Below are 20,720 nucleotides of genomic sequence, written 5' to 3'. Positions count from 1 at the left end.
AAATAACTTTCATATTTTGTTCTGGTGCCACAATTGCCATGTTGTAAAGACTGTCCAAAATTTAGTGACTGCGCATGTTTCTAAATGAATCTTGACAATCCCAAAGTAGTTACATGACATTTATAGTTAGCAGGGACTGCAGTTAAAAAGTTAAAGAGTTAAAAAAAGAAACCATGGGCTGCACACCTGATCTGTTCATGTCAAACATTTTGTCAAGTAGCACAGATTTATTACAATACAAAATTGCAAATCCTGACAGCTGGTTCAAAAGATTATGATATTCAATGATATCAAATACTACTGAGATATCCAGGAGAAACCAGGGCACACATTTGTGTCCATCTTCCTCCAAAACCATCCCATCACTGGGATCAAACCTTATTCAAAGATATATTGAAATAAATTTGGGTTAGCAGTTTTATCTAAAAATTATAGTTGATTCACTGTCACGAACTATGTAACCTTTTTTTTAAAGCATGACAGTTTTGAAAATGGTCAATAATTTGTAATATCTAGATAGGTTCTTTTTCAAAATGCATCTATTATCCTCTATTTTAACAAGCCATGCTCCACATTTTCTATCAGAAAGATTTTACTCGGGCCTGAATGGAATTTGATCCCTAGAATCACTAGGCTAATCAGCTAAGGCCTGCCTGTCTAAAGATGTGGAAACCAGGCTATAACACTCTTGCCCAAATGTTGGAGTTGGTGGGTTAATTCTTCTAGGGCACAAGTGTCAAATGCAGCCCACCATTTTATATAACCTTCAATGCCAGGGCAACATAGTTACATTTGTTCAATCTTACAATTGCAACAGGCCCTGATTTGGTCTCAGTGAAAATGAGTTTGAAACTCCTGTTCTAGGAGATCATGTGAATCCAAGTTAAATCTTAAAAGGTCAAACCAGAACTTTGAATTCTGCCAGGAAATGGACTGGTAACCAATGTTGAAACCTAAAACAGCTGGAGGGTCAAAGTTTGCCCATGCCTGGTATAGCCAGATCTGTCTTCTCAAGAAACATGCACAACTGGTAGGCTGATTTTTGTACATATGGACACAGCTGAAACCTGGCCATCCAAGGTTAATCTGAGTTCAGAATCTGGACTTGAATCTCAGTCTATAATAATACAATTACTACATTACTGATTAAAGGATCCTTGGAACTAAAAAAATACCTTGGGCGATGGATAACTTGTCAGCCAGAGTCTGAAAATGGGATGGCAACTATCACTGTTAAATTCTTCACAGATTTTCTCTAGCATTGGCATCCAGGAGACAGCAAGGTGGCAATTTTGTAAACAAACCCAGGTCCCTTCTTCCATCCCTTCTCTAATCATTTTTGCAGCTATTGGTCCTTGCCCTTGTCCCAGAGAGATGGATTGAAACTTGTTTCCAATCATGTTTTTGTCGTTTGCAAATTTTAGAAGGCCTGAAAATTGAAAGTGAAATGTTTGAGTATTTCTTAGCTTTAAAAGCTAGCATTAAAAGGCAAACCTAAAGCTACTCTGAAATGAACTTTTTATGGATGAAAACAGACTATTTCCAATCAAAACTGAAACAAGGCATCGTCGCTTTTTCTTTCTGAATCTTATATTGGTCATCCTGAATCTATTCTTATTGTAGCAACCTGAGGCCCACTTTCCCTTACAAAATTATCATATTGATATACTGCAAAATGTAAATAAATTACATTATATTAAACAACCTGTTTGGCAGCTTATGGATACCTTTTTAAATGAATTTAATAATATTTAATGAATAACTGGTCATTAATGTGTGTCCATTTTTAATCTACTGCAGAGAGAGAGAGAGACAGAAAAGAAAGAGAGAGGAGGGTGTATATATTGTTTATGGACATGTACTTTTAAAATCTGGGAAAACCTGAAAGGATAAGCAAAAACAAAAATTGGAGACTCTCAAGCACTTGACCAATTTGAAAACTGGACCCTGGCCCTGCAACAGTTGCCCATTTTTACTTTAAGAGAGAAAAGGAGAAGAGAAAATGTATTACTGTATATTGACTTACTAGCCATAGGATCTGCTCCAGGTGAAAGCACAAAGATCAGTGGAATTGTACAATTTGAATCTAAGTAGCTTTTTGTTAGGTCAAATGGTGGTGGCTCAACAAATTTTTTCCCAAGTTTGTCAGTCACAAAGGTAGTTATAGCTGGTGAAATCTGTTTTTTTTAAAAAAAAAATTGGTATAAAATGAGATTTTCTTTTGAAACACAACATTAGTTCTAAACTGCTCTATATGTTTTCGTGAACAGGTTGAATTCATCTATACTATTATTATTTATAGATATCTTAAAAAACACATTTTGATAATGTTAAAGGCAATTAGAAAATGTCTTTGGAGCTGTTTACAAATATAAAAACATGAAAACACCTGCAATATTACAACTAAAACAAATAGCTCAGCAATTATAGTAACTATTACTATAATAATTATAAACAATAATTATTATTTATACTGCTTTTACTCTCTAAAAAAGAGACTCAGAATGGCTTACAGTAAAACCAAAACAATCCAATTTAAAACCTAAAACTAAATGAACATTGAAACAGGTTTAAATATTAATAGCATTAAAAATAAGCAACACCCTTAAAACTGATTAAAAACCTATTCAAAGCTAAAACTGCAGAACCCTCTGACTTGATCTTAAGGACAGCAGGGAAGGGACCATTCTGGCTTCCCTGGACAGGGAGTTCTGGTCAAGGGACAGCCACCAAGAAGGAAGGCCCACTTTCTCATTCCCACCAAATGAGCTTGAGATGGAGGTGCGACTGAGAAAAGGGCCTCTCCTGAGGATCTCAGGGCCTGGGCAGGTTTGTACAAGGAGATGCAATCAGCCAAATAGCCTGGGCCTGAGTCATAACTTTGAACAAACATTCAGATATCAAGATACTACAACTGGATCTATGTGCCCATAGATTCTGTATCCACAGATTCAACCACTCACCCCCCCCCCCTTAAACTATAAAGCAAACATTATGCTAGCATACTATGCTTGGGTATTCAGCAAAGATGCAAAGGCAAAATGTTGGGTTTATAAAAGCCAAATATGTAGCATTTAAAATAATGGGTTTAAATACTGTTTAGTTTATGCTGGCTATTTTTTTTTTTTTGTCATTTAAAATATTGTACTGTTCTTTATTTCTTTTTTCTGCACTCTGTGAATTAGTTCACACAAACACTCTCCATCCATCTGCCACTGGCCCGACCCATGCTTTTATACACACACACACACACACACACAAATTACTTGGGGCTCCACGAGAAATTTCCGCTTTAAAAAGGGCTCTGTGGCTGAAAAAGTTTGAGAACCCCTGGTCTACATTAACTGTTAATATATTTTACCTTGTCAGGTCTTAGGCATCTGAGAATAATCATCTTTTTTATTTCATTCAGGGTTGAATTCCACGGTCTTGGTAAGGCAACATTCTGGGGTTCTTTGCTGTCGTAGATTTTACGCCAGTCATTTGGTTGTGCAGTTACATGATTCCTAGAAAAATCATGTAATGGAAATATTCATACTTCAGCTTTCAACTCTACTAGATGCCAGTTTTTTCTAATAGTAATTGTAGTTGAGCACCAAACTGATTTACATTTAAAATGTCTGAAGGTCAAATATTCATGTTAAGTATTACTATTTCTAATATACAACCTAATATATCATTTTTACTGTTGATCAAAATGCAAGAGTTGCATTAGCTTAAGCACAATAGTGTATATTGTTTTTATCATGTGCATATTAACTATTTTTAATAAAACTGCAATAGTTCTATATATAAAAGAACAAGATGGTTATCTGTAACTATTATTTTTTGAATAGTCATCTGGGAACTTGCACAAGTGGTGTTGCACCTGCACAAACCCATTATCAGACTATTCCAGAGCGATGTAACCTATTGGCAGGAAACTCTCTTCCAAAGTAAATATCCTCTGTGAAAAATGTAACAAGGGCAGGATAAAACAGAGTGGAGAAAGGTTGTATGAATTTTATTCATGACCACTTGCAGAACCGCATATGCAAGCAATCTGTTCTTCTTCATGATCTCAGTAACTCAAACACATGGATCATTTAGCTGTCAAACTTAATGGAACAGGAGAATACCATGCCAAAACAAAAAATAGTACAATCCTTCCAAATGATGCATAAAGCTAGGCCCAAGCAGCCAGCCTACAGTAAATAGTAAATGTAGACAGATGGGATCATACTATTCCGCAAGGTCAGGAAGTGAAGGAACTCTTAAAAAAGGAAAACAAATAATGAGATAAAAGACATGTATGTCCACATACATTAGCCTATATATTTAATGGCTGGACAGCATGGCATACTAGAATTAAGAGGGTTACGACTGGCATTGAGAGAGCCTGCCAGTTGTCCAAAGGAGGCAACTTGCCTAATTTTTAAAAATGATTTTATATGTCTTTAAATTAGTAATGTTTATTAGGATAGTATATTTAACTTTCACAAAGTTTTAAAATAATCATCATTGTTTTCAGTGCATTTGGTTATAATTGATCTTGTAAGCCATCCTGGATTTCATACAGGGAGAAAAGATGTAAGAGAAATTAAACATACACACCTTAATATCGTTATCTCTACAATCAATTTATGAAAAAAGTTGTATTCTATGGCTAATTTTTATTTGGTATTAAGTTTATAGTTAGAATCATAGAATCAGAGAGTTGGAAAAGACCTCGTGAGCCATCCAGTCCAACCCTCTGCCAAGAAGCAGGGAAATTGCATTCAAAGCACAATATACAAGCAGGTTGCTTGCATATTGTTTTATGTATTTTGTTTTGATGTAATTTGTTTATATGTTCTTTGTAGGCATTGAATGGTTTTGGAAACCATCCTGAGTCCCTTCGGGGAGATAGGATGGTCTACAAATAAAGTGTTGTTGCTGTTGTTGTTGTTGTTAAACACTGTAGAAATTCAATGGCTTCCTAGGTTTTCTCATAAAAACAAAGAATCAGCTGAACCTCAACAGAATGAGGTTCTGCTAACATAAAGGTAAGATTTCCATGTGGGAGAAATCAAATGAGAATTGCAACTCTTTTTAGAAAAATATTTGTTGTACTTTAATCCTTTGAAAGCAGTCATATCGCTTGCACGACATATTTCATCCCAGCTTTTATCTTGTAGCCAAGACGGATCTGGATTCTTGTATTTGCTTTTGAGACCAACTCCTCCAGTTAATAAAAACATAAATTCTTGATGTTCAATTTCTTTCTTGGCCCTATATTTAAAAGGAATAAAACCACACATTATCATTGTAGACACACAAAAAACCAAACCCACCTCTATGATGTTCCATTTTTTGCTAGTCCATCCCCAGTTTGTTGATTTGGAGATGTGTGCTGTTGCAGTTAAAGTAACAATATGTTTTGGCAAGTGTATCAGAGAAAATTTGTATATGTTTGTCACTAAAATTCTACGTAACTATAAAGTGATCAGAAATTCCAAATCAGGAAAGGGTTTATTGGAAAGAATAAACTTCTACCCTGTTCTAACTAAAGCATGGAGTAGATTGAGAGGAGAAAGAGTGGGGAGAAAGACTAGATGAATGAGAGAGCAGACAACATAGCTGGAGAGGCTATAGCTCACTTCTCTCTCCTGCTCAATTTGGTGTCATGCAACAGTGGACTTAAGCAAAGAGGAATGAGCTATCTGTGAAACACAGTGATACTGCAGGTTTCCTAGCTATTATAATGTTCCAGCATAAAAGAACTGTTACTTTTTTATATTAAAAGATTTCAGAAACAGAGTCTTACATCAGGAGATTACAGCACAGTAAAAATGAAAAGAGCAGTTTATCCTTCTCAAACAGGGAGCGGCAAACGTTGCAATACAAGTTGTACGTGAAATGGTCATTTAGATAACGTAGCCTTTTTTCCAAGATTTTAGATCGGTTGCTGTAGAAAAGTACAGATATATATATAATTAGAAAATGCATATTCAACATATAAAATATTTACCTAAATGTTCACTTTTTAACTTACGAAAATTTTATGGTATGCAAATATAGGAACATAAAGTAAAGGAGGAAGTGGCTCTCAAGTTCCTTAATATTATTTATGTATCACAAATACATCTACAACTGCAAATATCTGTGAACTCAAATGATAAAACCAAAAATGTACACCCATGAGAGCAGGCATGAATTAGCCTTTGTATGCTGAAATACAGCCAAAATCTAAAAACCGAACTTAGCAACTGCTTACCTGTCATGAATAGAGTTGATGTATAAGTTTACAAACCATGTGAGAGAATATTGGTACATGGGGTCTATATTAGCTAGATCAGCAATACTGAAGAACAACACTGAAGAGTGTTTTGCAATGGGTCTGTAGCCCTCTCGAGACTGTGCGATTTGAATTTCAGTTTTTTCTGCAATCTAGAGAAAATACATTTCTTAGAAAAATAATTAAAACAATATATGCCTATAAAAATAATCAATATATCAGAGCAGACTGATATATTGATTGTAAGCCTCTTTGAGTCTCCTTGTGGAGAGAAAAAAGCAGGATATAAAAATATAAACATAATAACAATATAGGGTTTAGGTAAAGGTTTTCCCCTGACATTAAGTCCAGTCATGTCCGACTCTGGTTAGTGCTCATCTCCATTTCTAAGCCGAAGAGCCGGCGTTGTCCGTAGATACCTCCAAGGTGATGTGGCCAGCATGACTGCATGAAGCACTTGTGATTCCACCAGTTTTTTATCGCAGGCAGATGGTATTTTTATTATCTATATCTATACCTATATATATTCTATATAAATAAAAAATGTAATGTTCATTTGTGGGATTAACATAATTCAAAAACCACTGGATGAATTGATACCAAATTTGGACACAATACACGTATCAGGCCAACAAGTGACCATCACTCATAAAACACTGAAAAACACAGCAGAAAAGACTTTAAAAGCCAAAAAACAACAACATTACAACGCATGTGCAAATCCACATATATACACAAACACACACACACATATATACATATACACAAAAATATAAACACACATATGGTGGGGACGAGAGACAGGGCCTTCTTGGCTGTGGCCCTCTGCCTATAAAACACACTCCCAAATGAAGTAAGATCCGTTCCCTCTCTCCTGGCTTTTAGAAAAAAATTAAAATCATGGTTCTGGGACCAGGCCTTCGGACAGTAGATGTATGTAGCATTTTACAGGGCATTGACTGGAACGGCAATTTGACTGATAAGATTGTTTTATTGTTTTAATGCTTGTTGATGTATTGTTTTAATTGTGATTTATGTTTAATTGTGGTTTTACTATTGTAATTGTTTGTATTGGCATCGTATCGGTGCCCAACGTAAGTCATTGAATTTTGCTATTATTTATGTGTAAACCGCTTTGAGTCCACCAAGGGGTGAGAAAGGCGGTATATAAATACTGTAAATAAATAAAATAATAAATAAATATATGCATATATACACACACAAAACACATATACACAGACTGGGCCACAGCAACACGTGGCAGAGGACGGCTATATATATGCATTATAGTAATAAAAATACCATCTATCTGTGATAAAAGACTGGTGGAATCACAAACCTGAAAAAGTTACACAAAAAACATGTCAAACTACTCTGGGACTTCCAAATCCAGACTGACAGAGTTTTGGAACACAATACTCCTGACCTCACAATGGTGGAAAAAACAACGTATGAATCCCAAGTGATAGCAGAATTGACGAGAAGCAACTGGAAAAGCTTACACGATATGAGGATCTAAAGACAGAACTGCAGTCTCTGGAACAAACCGGTAAAGGTGGTCCCAGTGGTGATCGGCACACTGGGTACAGTGCCTAAAGACATTGGCCTGCACTGACAAAATCACCATCTATCAGCTGCCAAAGGCCACCTTACTTGAATCTGCACGCATAATTCGCCGATACATCACACAATCCTAGTCACTTCGAAAGTGTCCGACATGTGATCAAATACAAAAGCCAGCATAGGGATCTTGTTTGCTGTGTACTAATCTTGTTATGTATCAAATAATAATAATCAATCTTCCATTATATTTGGGTCCTGTAATATTGGAATACTGGCAAGGTTTGTGATATTTTTGTATACATTGAATATCACTCTGCTTATTTGCTGGCATGATAAATCACAGAGACAAATTTCTCAATGACTGAGATGGACAGAGCTAAGTGTCTTGTATCATCCAGTTATTCACATCCACTACTGTCTGGTTCCTCTTCATCAAGATGGAAAGTTTTACTAAAACCCATAACACTCTGCTGCGTTGTTGCCCACTGAAGCACTTCTGTGTGACATCTATATATTTAAACAATACTTATTCTTTCTACATCTGAAATACAAAGTAGCAACTTCCAAATGTTTTGACTACAAAACCAGTGAAGAAAAGAGAAATCACTTTATTTAGGGATGGGTTTGCTGAAATTTTTGGTCATCTTGAAAGAAAAATAAATAAACCACCTAGACAAAATGAGAAGCATGGGGCTTTGAGATGTCTAAGGACCAGTTAAAGAGGAGCTGGGGACTGGTACTCTACCAGAATTATATTGGCTTTCAGATCCCATTTATAAAAGAGTAAAATGCTTACTTGCTGCTTCTTTGTAATTTCATTGGACATTAATTTGGCTGAGTCCAAGATTGTAATTGCAGATTCATCTTCCAATATATTCCCTTCAGAGGACTGTAGTGTTTCTAAAATTTTATTCTCAATGTCTTTCAGTTGTTTCTTATTGGCAGCCGACTGAAGGATAAGAGCATTCCGTTCCTCCTCCAATTCTGGTCTTAAATAACACATACAGACATTATTACTTAATATGCTATGATCGTTGTAACATTTTAGGAGATTGTGTACATGCATTAACATCTATTGAAGTTTTTCTAGTGAACAACTTTGCTGTCTTTTATGTTAGCAATGTACATGTGTTCTGAAAACTCTTCTCTGATGTTAATTATAGAATTAAAAGTTCTCACTAAACTATCATGTTTAACCTCAACAGTTTGCAAAAAAATCATCCAAACTTATTTTAGGTTTATAATCCATCCAGGTGAAATTAATAGTCTCAAATAGTCGGGATGATTACGTCTCTCTGCAAAGCTAATTTGTTTTCCTTTTTTTACAAACTGACACCTCTGCTAGTAGCATCACAATTAGCCTTATAAAGAAGAGTCTTTAGTGAATATTGTCCATATAATGACTCTAATTAAAGTCCTTAACAGTAATTATTCTTTTGTGTAAATTTTAAGCAGAGGGTTCTTATACAAAGAAAGAAGAAAAACTCAAAGGAGGGTGATAAAATTCACCTCCACTCTTTCCTTTGAAGTTAGACAAATGAACAGTGCTCAAATGGTCTCTATGTCATTACGCAATGGGTCACAGTTCTAAAATCACAGTTTTGAAAAAGGAATTTTAGAATAAAGCAAAAATAGTAAATAATAAAATAGTTCAGTTCTTGTGGGTTTTTTCGGGCTATATGGCCATGTTCTAGAGGCATTTCTCCTGACGTTTCGCCTGCATCTATGGCAAGCATCCTCAGAGGTGAGGTCTGCTGGAACTGGGGAAAAAGGGGTTTATATATCTGTGGAACGACCAGGGTGAGACAAAGGGCTTTTGTAAGTTGGGATAGGTGTGAATCTTTCAACTAAGAATAAAATAGTTGTCGAAGGCTTTCATGGCTGGAGGTTTTCTCTCCTGACATTTCACCCACATCTACGGCAGGCATCCTCAGAGGTTGCAAGGTCTGTTGGAAACCAGGTGAGGTTTATACAGTATAACTGTGGAATGTGCAGGGTGAGAAAAAGAACTCTTGTCTGTTTGAGGCAAGTGTTCCCAACACACCTCACAACCTCTGAAGATGCCTGCCGTAGATGTGGGTGAAACATCAGGAGATAATGTTTCTGGAACATGTCCATACAGCCCGGAAAACTCACAGCAGCCCAATAAAACAGTTATTTATCTTTATGAGCTTATAGTATAAGAAGAATGCTCCATACAATAATTAGCTTGGTGTAATTCCAAGTGATATGGTCACAAAGGGGAGAGAATGGTGCTTTCAGCCAGCTACGCGGTGGTCTTGGCATCTTTCTTTACCAGGAGACATGTTTAGTAAAAGTTTTAAAACTTTTACTGTGACACAATCTGTCACTTCGCAGGACCCCAGCAGGAGCTCTAAGAAACGTGACTGATTTTTGAAGTGCCCCTGGAAGAACTGTCAGATTTATTATTACAAAAGCTATACCATACTGAAGGGGTACTTTTTCAAAACCCCAACTCCAGTAATTGATCTATTGCATTCTAAGATGGAAGTCATTTTAATGGCTTTACTGTAAAATTTGAAAACTTACCTCTCTTTTGCAACAACAATACCTAGAAGCTGATCTTCAAGTCCTTCTGGAGTGATCATGAAATTCAGTAAAGAAACCTTTGTAGCTAGTTCAGGCAAATAATGTGGATTCCTCAATTTGGTAGTAATATAAAATTTGAAATCAAAAGAATATTCAATAATTGTTTCCCCAAGTCGAATGCAATCCATGCCTCCTAGAGTTGAAAAGAAAAATATATTGATGTACCTTCCCTCTATGTACTCAAAATATCACTTTTTAATTCAAGAACCAGCAAATGTAGTGTTCAGTGAATTCAGCACTCTAATGATACAACACAGGTTACAGACTCTTTTGTCCCTATTCTGGCTCTCACTCACAAGTATCCCCCCTTGCATGATTGCAAAACAAGTTCAGGACTGCATTCCTTCCACACATAAAAAGCCCATGTAGAGAAGCTAGAAGCAAGTTAAGATATTTTTAGAGAGGGTTTTTTTTTAATTCAAGGAGACTAAAACTAAAGATTATTATTAGTAATAGTAGTATTATCATTATTTTATTTATACCCCATCTTTATCCCCATGAGGACTCAAGGCAGCTAACAATTCACACTAGACAAATTTTAAAAGTGCAATACAAAAGTTTAAAAAGCAATTAAATAGTAATAGTACACTAGTAACAGTACAGTAAATGCATTAAAATGGCAGTCAAAACTCATATCTCCCCAACCTCCGCAGAGCCTGTTTTACCCTTCCCCAAATGCCTGTTGGCAGAAGAAGATCTTGACGATTCATTTAATTTTATACAGCAATTTAAGCATGTTAGATTACAATGATTGGATGACTTGGTTAGGCTAATAAGAGCACAGGAGTTTAGGTGCTTAACACCTATCTTTGTTGCTATATAGCTTCAAATCATTTTCAATTTATCTATGAATGTATGTATGTTTGATCCACAAAGGTTCCTACATGGCATGATGGATCTGGACTAAACCTGGCACACATGCACTTTGTTATATAATTTAAAATACTGGCAGGGTTTCAACTAAAAAAAACCACACCCCTTTTGGGGCTCTAGCCCCAAAAAACAAATAATGAGATAAAAGACATGTATGTCCACATACATTAGCCTATATATTTAATGGCTGGACAGCATGGCATATTAGAATTAAGAGGGTTACCAAAAATACCTTAGGACTTAGAGCCCCCACTCGGCCATGGTAACCCAATGAGTGGCCTTGGGCAAATTACATTTTCTCAGCTTCAGAGAAAGACACTGTTAAATTCTTGTGAACAAATCCTGCCAAGAAAACCCTGTGAAAGGTATACCTTAGGGTTGCCATAGGTGAGAAATGATTCAAAGTTACAAAAGAACAACAACAATTGCTTGTATACTTACGTCTAACATACCACAAGACAGCTCAGATAAAACCTGTCGTAAAATTAAAAAAAACAAAAACCTTCATCTATTGCTAGGCAACACTGGTTAAGGAAGCAAAATGAAAAGTATTCACTGATGCAATATATCATCCAACAAATATCCAAGCATACAGTTAAGAGTTTATAAGTTTCTTGTACCTTGTTTAAAGGTTTGTCTAAGCAGAAGTGGTTCCAATGAAGGGTCTATATCTTCCCCAACATTTTCAAGTAGAAGTGGAGTTCCAAACTGAATGCAGTTTTCCAAAGTCCTCATGTAGTCTGTGTCTGTGAATTTTATGACACTCAGCCTGTTCTCTTTTTCAGAATTTTTTATCCATTTATTTGCTTGGCCTTGGGGATCAATCATTAATGGCCTAAAACACAATGGATTTGTTAATAAAAAGAATGAATGCACAATTATGAATTATGCTCTGTTGTAGCTAAAGTTTAAAATTTCAAACCAAGTCCAGGTGGAAATCAAAGAGAATGTTAGAAAGGAACTGTCAGGGTGGTTATTTGACTTAAGACATCTCAAAACTGTTAAAGGCACAGCACCAGAATCAATAGACAGCGTGGTGCTGTGATCTGAGCAACTGATTATGTCTCTAGGAAACCAGGGTTCAAATCCCTGTTCAGTTTCTCTCCCATCTCTCAGCTTTAGAGAATATGGTTTATTATGTTGAGATTTGTACAAGGACTCCATAACAAACTGAATTTTCATCTATTGGCGAGCTTCTAGTTATGATGTTTGATTTAATATTATGTCAAAATCTGATTTAATATTCTGTCAACATTCATGTGATATTTGGCTTCCTGGACACATAAATGGTCTAAAGTCCCCTCTCCATGAATCAGGAACCTCAGTGGTAGATAGATGCTCAACTCTCTCTGCTACAAAAAAGGGACCTATTATTGACTAATAAAATCTACTTTTTATCCAATGATCATGTTGATCTAGGTAATGTATGAATCTCTTGAAGAGCCTCAGAGTTAACTCAATTCAAGTAAGAACAGAACACTCTCTCATATCTCCAAGATAGAATTTTGTTGGACACAAGAGACTGAAGGGGGAGGGAGAATAGCTCAAAATGGTTTCTCTCTCAATTTTAATATGAGATTCTTCTGCCATTTGTAGGATCAGAAAGCCCTGTATGGATAGCAGGTTTTCTTTTCGTGGGAAGGTATAACTCCTGAGCTGCACATAAGTCTCCAAACCCCTTGTTGCTTCACTGCTGATGCTAAGCACTCTGTAATAAATAGTTCTTCCCCTCATTTTTTTTTCTTATGTTTACTAAGGCTAGATGATCTCACTTTTGTTTGTTTGTTTTTGTCCAGTATTTTGTCATCTTCCTCTCAGTATTTCTACAGATGTATGCAAGCCAATCTTCATCACAAAATACTCTCTCTCGCTCTACAAATTGGCATACAGCTTGTTCAAGAATAAGATACCTATTTTACTCATAGAAAATTATCATATTTATTCAATGCACATCATGACAAATGTCCTAAGGGAAAGAAAAAACACCTTTCCTATCTCAAGAAGCACTTAAACCAATATATAAGCCATTTTGAGTACAATTTGGACCATCTTTTAAAATACAGGCAATAAGGAATAACTGTACAGAAAAACAAAAATGATCAAGAATGTTAAACTATTAGACATAATCTTGAAAGATGATTTTGTTTAATTTAGCAAACCAATAGATTTCTGTTACCTACCAACGTCTAGAATTGTTAACAATCACACCATTGTCTATAGAAAACTGGTCTGTTGGAAGGCCTGCAATATTCCAGGCTCTGATTTTTATTGGATCACCAAGTGTCTTACTCAGAGAGAAAGTCTCAGAACATGGGATATGTTTCTCCTACAGAAAAAGATAAACTTTTAGATTTTTAAAATATCAAATATCTGTAAGTAAAGTTTTAAAAAAAAAACACAATTAGCAAATTGCAAAGCACCTCAATTCTAGTAGTGTATTCTGGCTATTAGGTTTTTTGAGTCTATTTCTTGAATAGGGATAGCTATTTATAAGGTTTTGTTTTGTCCAAATCACAGTTTGAATAGCACAGTCCAACCCAAGAGATACTTTGTTGTTCTATGGCTGACACAAGTGCTGCAAAAGTGGGGATGTCTTACAACGTCCTTATTGCTGCTTGTCATATGCTATCTGGAAGAGCCTCATCAGATTGTTGTGCTTTATTTCAGCAGTTAACAAAAATAAAGCACATGTTTCTCATATCAAATTTCAAGATATAGGATGCAGAAAACAATTTTGAAATGCTCATCATATATAACCTTGAGTCTTTTCTAATAATAACTGTTGGACATGTTCACATGCAATTTTTTTTGTCAGGTCAGGAGCGACTTAAGAAACTGCAAATCGCTTCTGGTGTGAGAGAATTGGCCATCTGCAAAGACGTTGCCCAGGGGACACCCGGAATTGAATGCAATTGAAAAGGCAACAAAGTCAGATGAATGATGAAAATCAATAAAACGATGCCTAGCTGAATTAAATGTGTCTGTCTGATCATCATATCTTGAAGCCAAAGGTGTTTCATACAATATTCTATTCAGAAGGAGCTCAGAGTTTTCTATTTTGAAGCTATTTCAAGCCTTCTGGCTAAACGCAAAATGCTAATTAGTTCTTTATGTTTTAGTGATCTGTACTGATTATCCAATAAAAACAGTAGTCCAATTTTAGGGTGAATGTTGTTATTTCTCTTTATAATAGTTCCTGCTGTCTCATATTACTTTAATCTTCATTCAACTACAAATAATACATAATGTAAAATATTTCTCAAGGCTATCATTTTGCCAATAAGGTCTTTCTTTTGGAAGACATTAAAAACAATAATTTAAATTAATACTACCTTACAAAGTTTACTCCAGTTTTGAGAACACTCTTGTCGGAAACCAGCTGTAAATGCTCCCAGATACGCAATTACTCCTGCTGATACCAAGACATCTCCTGTCAAATTATCATAGGTGTTTTGTAAATCGTTTGCAGCATTAGACCATCTGAGAAAAAACACAACACAAAGACAAGAGCCTTTTCAGCAACAGCATCCCAGTTATGAAAAACTCAGCCAAGGAGGCTTAACTGATACCATCACCATGATTTTGTTGCATTAGGTGAAGATCTTGCTGTTCATCCACCTATTTAAGTGGAATGGTTGCTTACCTAACTGCAGTTAGGATTATCTATGAACTTACACAAATGTGATATACTGTACCAATATAGTGCATTGTTCAGAACCTTTTAAACGTTTTGGAAGTAGCCCATAGACACCATGGTTCGAAGGGTGTCTTGAAGAGCTGAGAAAGGTTTAGCTCAAAACTCCACTGCAGAATAGGAGCAAGATTGCAGGGTGAAGTTTTTTATAGACTGTCCAAAACCATTTAAATAATGGGTTTTGGAAGCAGAAAGGCTTGCCTGTGATGTTCCCAGGATGAAGTTTCGATTTGGGGCAAGACACTGGTATCACGCTGAGAGGATCTGCTAAAATGTTCTCCTTTCTTGCCAAATGGAGCATGAAGATGTTGATACACCTGTCCCACAGACTGAACATAAGATGGAGCAGGATGCTCAATCCTGCTTGCTTGTTCACAACCATGGTTTTTCCACAAACAACAACATGACAGCATTGATGTGGAGAATGCTATCTTCAGGTGTTTGACTTTCCCTCACAGGCAGGACTTCCATATGAGCTCCCCATCCCTCCATTGATTGGTAGTGACTACTACTGTGGGCTGCAAGAAATGGCATGCTGATTTATACATTCCTAGGATTGATCCATCATGCTAGGGATGGATTAACATTCCTCAGTATGGTAAGGACAGGGAGATTCAATGAGTGGATCAAATTGGTTCAGAATCCAAATCTGCAATGGACATATCCTAAGCCTCATGGAGTCATTTATGGTTCCAGATGAGACGTGCTAAAATTGACAGCTAGTGAACTGAGGAGGCAGAGTGTGAGATTAATATTACTGAGGAGGCAGGGTCATGAATGGGCAACACTGGCTTATTGTAGCTTATTAGTGTGCCATCTCCTCAATATTCTTATCTCCCTGAATGGAGGGGAACATAAGACCTTGCTGACGGAGTCAAGCTGCCACCAATGCAATGCACTTCATGAAGACTCAAGAAGATAGCTCTTTGTCCCGCAGTAGAATAAAGAAGACACATGCATGACAGTCAGATTGTGATATGAAAGTATGTGTCCTTCAAATCCAATGTCACAACCCAATCTCCTTCTTGCAACACGTTGGATCAATAAGAGGAGTGATTAACAAGAGGTTGGATGGACAGCCCTGAAGTAAGTGCCAGAAAAAATAGCAATTTAGTCTGGCAGCCTTCTACATTCTTCACAGTTTTCTTCTTCTTATACTACCTTTTCTCAGTTCTGTACTTAAAAGCTGAGATGGAGGCCTGGTGTCAAGTGACTACGGGATCAGGTCTTTGTATTGACAGATTGGTATTGTGCAGAAGGTGTTTTAGACAATGAAGTTGGAAGCAGGACACTTAAGAGTTGGCCTCAGGTAAAAAGCTAGAGAAACATCCAAAAGGGAATGAAATACCTGACCAATAATTCATTTGATGATGATGATGATGATGATGATGCAGAAGAAAGAAAAGAACTGAGGGTTTAATCAGGAATCAGAAGGGTCACATGGACCAGGGTGGCATAAATGTCCTGAAAACTAGCCAGAAAATGCCTGATGAAGCAGATGGTTGGTATGTGTGCAGTTCATCGGGAAGTTGGAGTGTAGGAGATATTGACAGTTCATCTGGAAGTTGTATCAGAACACCAGGTACATGAGAAAGGATAAAGTAAACACAGTAGTCCAAAACATAGCCAGAAATTCAAGGCAGCTTAACAATAAATACAAAAAAATGTGAATACATTAAAACACAAAAATATTTAAAATACAAAAACATATAAAAACAATTAAACCATTTATGTCATAAAATATTAAAAACATTACAAATTTAAAACCTGAAAATCCCACTTCCACTATTAAGAGCTGCAGCTTCTTGGCAATTTGCCTCTTCCTCCTCTTCCTTGTCTGAGTTGTCCAGGGTGTGAATTTTTTGATACAGAGGAGAATGTGTAATAGCCAAAATGCTTACAGCTCTCTAAAGGTTTCTGAATGATGCACTGTACAGGAACAGTCAACCCCACTTGTGTGAATCACAGAGAGCACGAAGAATTGAGTAGCTATCATATTTAAATAGGCAGATGACAAATGCAGTGTTGGCCCATCAATTTTTATATTTTTATGTTTAATTTTGGTTACTATACAAGTATTTATAGTACACTATTTTTTGTTGTCATGTATACTGGTTTTATTCGATGGTTTTATGTTCTATTGTGTATTTGCATTGTTTTCATGTCTGTATACTAGAAGCTTCCCAGAGAACTTTGTTACGGAACAGTGTAGAAATGCACATTTTAAAAAAAAGGTTGTATGTAACTTCAACATTGTCTATGTATAGATTCAATTTGCTTAGACAAATTCATTTATTTTTTATTTTTAAACATTTCTGTAACTATATTATATGGATTTGATACGTTCATACATAAGTAATATTGAAAGAAGGGCATGTTCTATGTAACAGTTCTTGTTAATAACTCAAGATATTTTTTCTCACCTTGATTTTTCTCCCCCAAGACCTCCAATCAGCTTTTCTGCTCTTTCTAACTTTTTAGCACACAAATCCACTTGAAATTCCAGACGGGCTTTTTCTTCTGTTTTCTCAGCAAATGTCTGTTGCAAAGCTTCCAAACGATCTTCAACAGCTTTAAGTTCATTTCTCTTCTGATTTAGTAATGCCATAGTCTGTGCTAATGATTGCTGTGCTTCTGCTAAACGCGCTTTCTTAGGAGCAACTACCTATTCAATATATTTGAATAACAGTTTGCTAAATCACACACATACATAAATACATACATTCAACAACACACATACAAATTGGAATCTGGAAAAAATACATTGAATAGACAACCGAAAAAATATGGTCCTGTCTGAAATCTAAGATCCTCAGCTGAAATCCTGAGATCATGTCCCTCCACCCTGTAAAGCTATGTTGATAAGTAAACTTGGGTGGCTTTCTGTATAGGGGTACCCCAACTACAAGCACTCCCTTCCAAAAGAAGTCAGGCTGGCTAAATTCCTTTATAATTTGTGCCAGCCCATGAAGACTTGATCTTTGATTGTTAAAATTGACAATGGCACGAACTATTGTTAGTTGTTTTGAATTAGTTTTACTTGTCTAGTTTAAAACTATTATTAAAGAGCAGATTAAGTTTGTTTTTATATATTTTAATATTTTAACCCATGTATATCACCTTGGGCTCCCTAGGGGGTTGAAAGACAAACAACCAAACTGTTGCCACCCAAATTTCTCTGGGATGTCATAAGCAAGACATGAAGGAAGCAGTACAGTAATGCATCTAATATAGTAGTGAGTTCTCAACTGATAATATTTTGTTTACTATCGTTGATATAGAGAATATCAAGGAAAAACTGCACCTTTGTCACTCTGTCATATACTTCCATTGCCATAATCCATTTACATAATCCTTCTGCTGCTGAGGATGCTTTAGCTACTTTGGGTGGATCAAATTCAGGATTAGTTAGATACTCAGAACGAATCTTCTGCATCACCGATACCTTTGTAAAAGCATAACTTTGTTTATTATATTGTTTAGTAATAAGAATACTGTACACCATTTGGCTACTTTATGCATGTTACACTTGAGTCCCTGTTATTATCCCCTCCCTCACACTTATGCATGCTATTTTTGACAATGTGTTCATAAACTTTTATATACTGTGATTCTGGAAATAAAGTTTGCAAGAGTGAAGTCGGATAGAAAGGTGCATAATACTTGGCGTCTCTGTTTAAAATACTTAAATAACAAAATACAATGAAATGCCTTATAGATTTGGGGCTTCTACTCTGTAGATTTTCTTCTGTCTAGTATACTTTCAACAAGGAAAATAATTTAAAACAGTTTTCAAGAAACACCTTGAAGAAGTAGTTGCAGATAAGGGAGCTTTCTTCCTACTGATTCAGTCCTGTAAATGCTTACTCAACAAATTGAAACTTATGCATAGAAATAGGTTTGGGAACTCTGTTTTATTGACAATATTGTGTTGCACCTGTCTATTGCTGCTGTCCTCACCTGTCTCATGTTTTAGAAACTCCTGTATGATTCTCCCATCTACGGAGTTACTAGGATTTGATGGAATATGCATTATATACTGTTAGCTATAATAGTGTAACAATTTCTTTAAATCATTACTACAAAAGGAACAAAAAAATTTACCGGAATGTTATCCTTGTCATACTCCTTCAAATCTTTTAAGAAATTCATATCACCCAGAAGTTTTTTGCTAGGTCCCCAATAGTCTAAAATCTAAAACAAAAGATACATAAATATTTTTAAAGAAAAGTAAGTAAAATTTTTAGAAGATTTTCTAATTAACACATAGACATGCAAAGGATGAAGGTGTCAGGAATCGGTAGAAGAGAATATGTACAAAGTAACTGACACTGGCTATTAATTCACTATGAATAAGATTGTCTATATGCTCTGATATAAAGAGAGATGTTCCCCAAGGAAATTGCAGAACTATCCCATAGCCAATGATCAAGCAAATAAATGGGTTGTTGTGTGTTTTCCAGGCTGTATGACCATGTCCCAGAAGCATTCTCTCCTGACGTTTCGCCTGCATCTATGGCACAATGAACAGATATAGTAGTCATGGGCGATTTCAACTATAGATGCAGGTGAAATGTCAGGAACATGGCCATACAGCCCAGAAAACACACAACAACAAAGTGATTCTGGCCATGAAAGCCTTCGACAATACAAAGCAAATAAATATTTAGAAATTGGGGAGAATATATGCAACAATGTGTCCTACTATGATCTACTATTTTGCACTAAAACTCCAAAAGGGTCTTATTCAAAACATTTATTGCTCTTAATACAATTACGTGTATTCCTTTGGATAATTCACAATGTTATCTAGTTGTTTAAAGATAGACACCACAGTGTGGGCTGTAAGCAGACATTGATTTGCACAATGTTATCTAAGACTTCATTTGAAGTTACAGCTGACAGTTGGTATTCTGTATTCTCAAATTTCACAATTCATGGCTTTAAAATATTTTTTTAAATTCCAAAACACAAACCTTGATTTTGCCATTTCAGTTAAGGGATACAATTGTACTATGCGTTTACTAGGCACGAAGAAGAAATACAGTAATCATGGGTGATTTCAACTATCCTGACATTTGCTGGAAAACAAACTCTGCCAAAAGTATAAAGTGCAACAAATTCCTGGCTTGCCTTGCGGACAATTTTATGGTCCAGAAGATAGAAGAGGTAACAAGGGGGTTGGCTACTCTCGATCTCATCCTAACAAATGCGGAGGACCTGATCAATGCAGTCGAAGTGGTCGGATCCTTAGGGGCATGTGACTATGCACTCCTGCAGTTTGCAATACGAAGGAAGGCTGAAACTAAGACAAGTCAAACCCGCATTCTGGACTTTAGGAAAGCTGACTTCCAAAAAATGAAGGAAATACTGAGCAGCATTCAGTGGACACCGATACTAAAAGACAAGGGAGTTATGGATGGATGGGAGTTTTTCAAGAGAAAATACCTAAGGCGCAATTGCAAACAGTGCTAACAAAGAGGAAAAAAAGGACAAGTGCAAAGAAGCCAGAATGGATGTCCATAAGAACTTCTAACTGGGCTAAAACTCAAAAGTAACATGCACAAGAAGTGGAAAAGGGGAGAAATCACTGAAGAAGAATTCAAACAAATAACCAACTCCTGTAGGAAAAATGTTCTCAAGGCTAAAGTGCAAAATACTTGTTCCAGTGGCAAATAGAATATAGCCCTGTGATTGTGTAATATCTAAAGGTCCTGAGTAAAT

General features: G+C 36.1%; 1 protein-coding gene across 1 annotated transcript in view; it reads right to left on the bottom strand.

Annotated features, from left to right (window-relative positions):
* DNAH12 (dynein axonemal heavy chain 12) overlaps positions 1-20,720 on the bottom strand; it is a 110,342-nt gene that overhangs the window by 17,238 nt on the left and 72,384 nt on the right. Inside the window, exons 51-64 of the mRNA XM_060766097.2 lie at positions 19,101-19,190; positions 18,301-18,441; positions 17,420-17,661; positions 14,635-14,782; positions 13,483-13,628; positions 11,923-12,137; positions 10,370-10,562; positions 8,616-8,808; positions 6,236-6,408; positions 5,786-5,926; positions 5,092-5,250; positions 3,362-3,506; positions 2,027-2,177; positions 1,176-1,429 (exon numbers count right to left, since the gene is read on the bottom strand). Of these exons, the coding sequence (XP_060622080.2) occupies positions 1,176-1,429; positions 2,027-2,177; positions 3,362-3,506; positions 5,092-5,250; positions 5,786-5,926; positions 6,236-6,408; positions 8,616-8,808; positions 10,370-10,562; positions 11,923-12,137; positions 13,483-13,628; positions 14,635-14,782; positions 17,420-17,661; positions 18,301-18,441; positions 19,101-19,190 (2,391 nt within the window). The remainder of the gene's footprint in view (positions 1-1,175; positions 1,430-2,026; positions 2,178-3,361; positions 3,507-5,091; positions 5,251-5,785; positions 5,927-6,235; positions 6,409-8,615; positions 8,809-10,369; positions 10,563-11,922; positions 12,138-13,482; positions 13,629-14,634; positions 14,783-17,419; positions 17,662-18,300; positions 18,442-19,100; positions 19,191-20,720) is intronic.

The sequence above is a fragment of the Anolis sagrei genome, chromosome 2 (genome assembly GCF_037176765.1).
Source record: "Anolis sagrei isolate rAnoSag1 chromosome 2, rAnoSag1.mat, whole genome shotgun sequence".
In the NCBI taxonomy this organism is placed as follows: domain Eukaryota; kingdom Metazoa; phylum Chordata; class Lepidosauria; order Squamata; family Dactyloidae; genus Anolis; species Anolis sagrei.
Note: the sequence above shows the minus strand (reverse complement) of the source record. Positions and strands in the feature narration are given on the sequence as shown.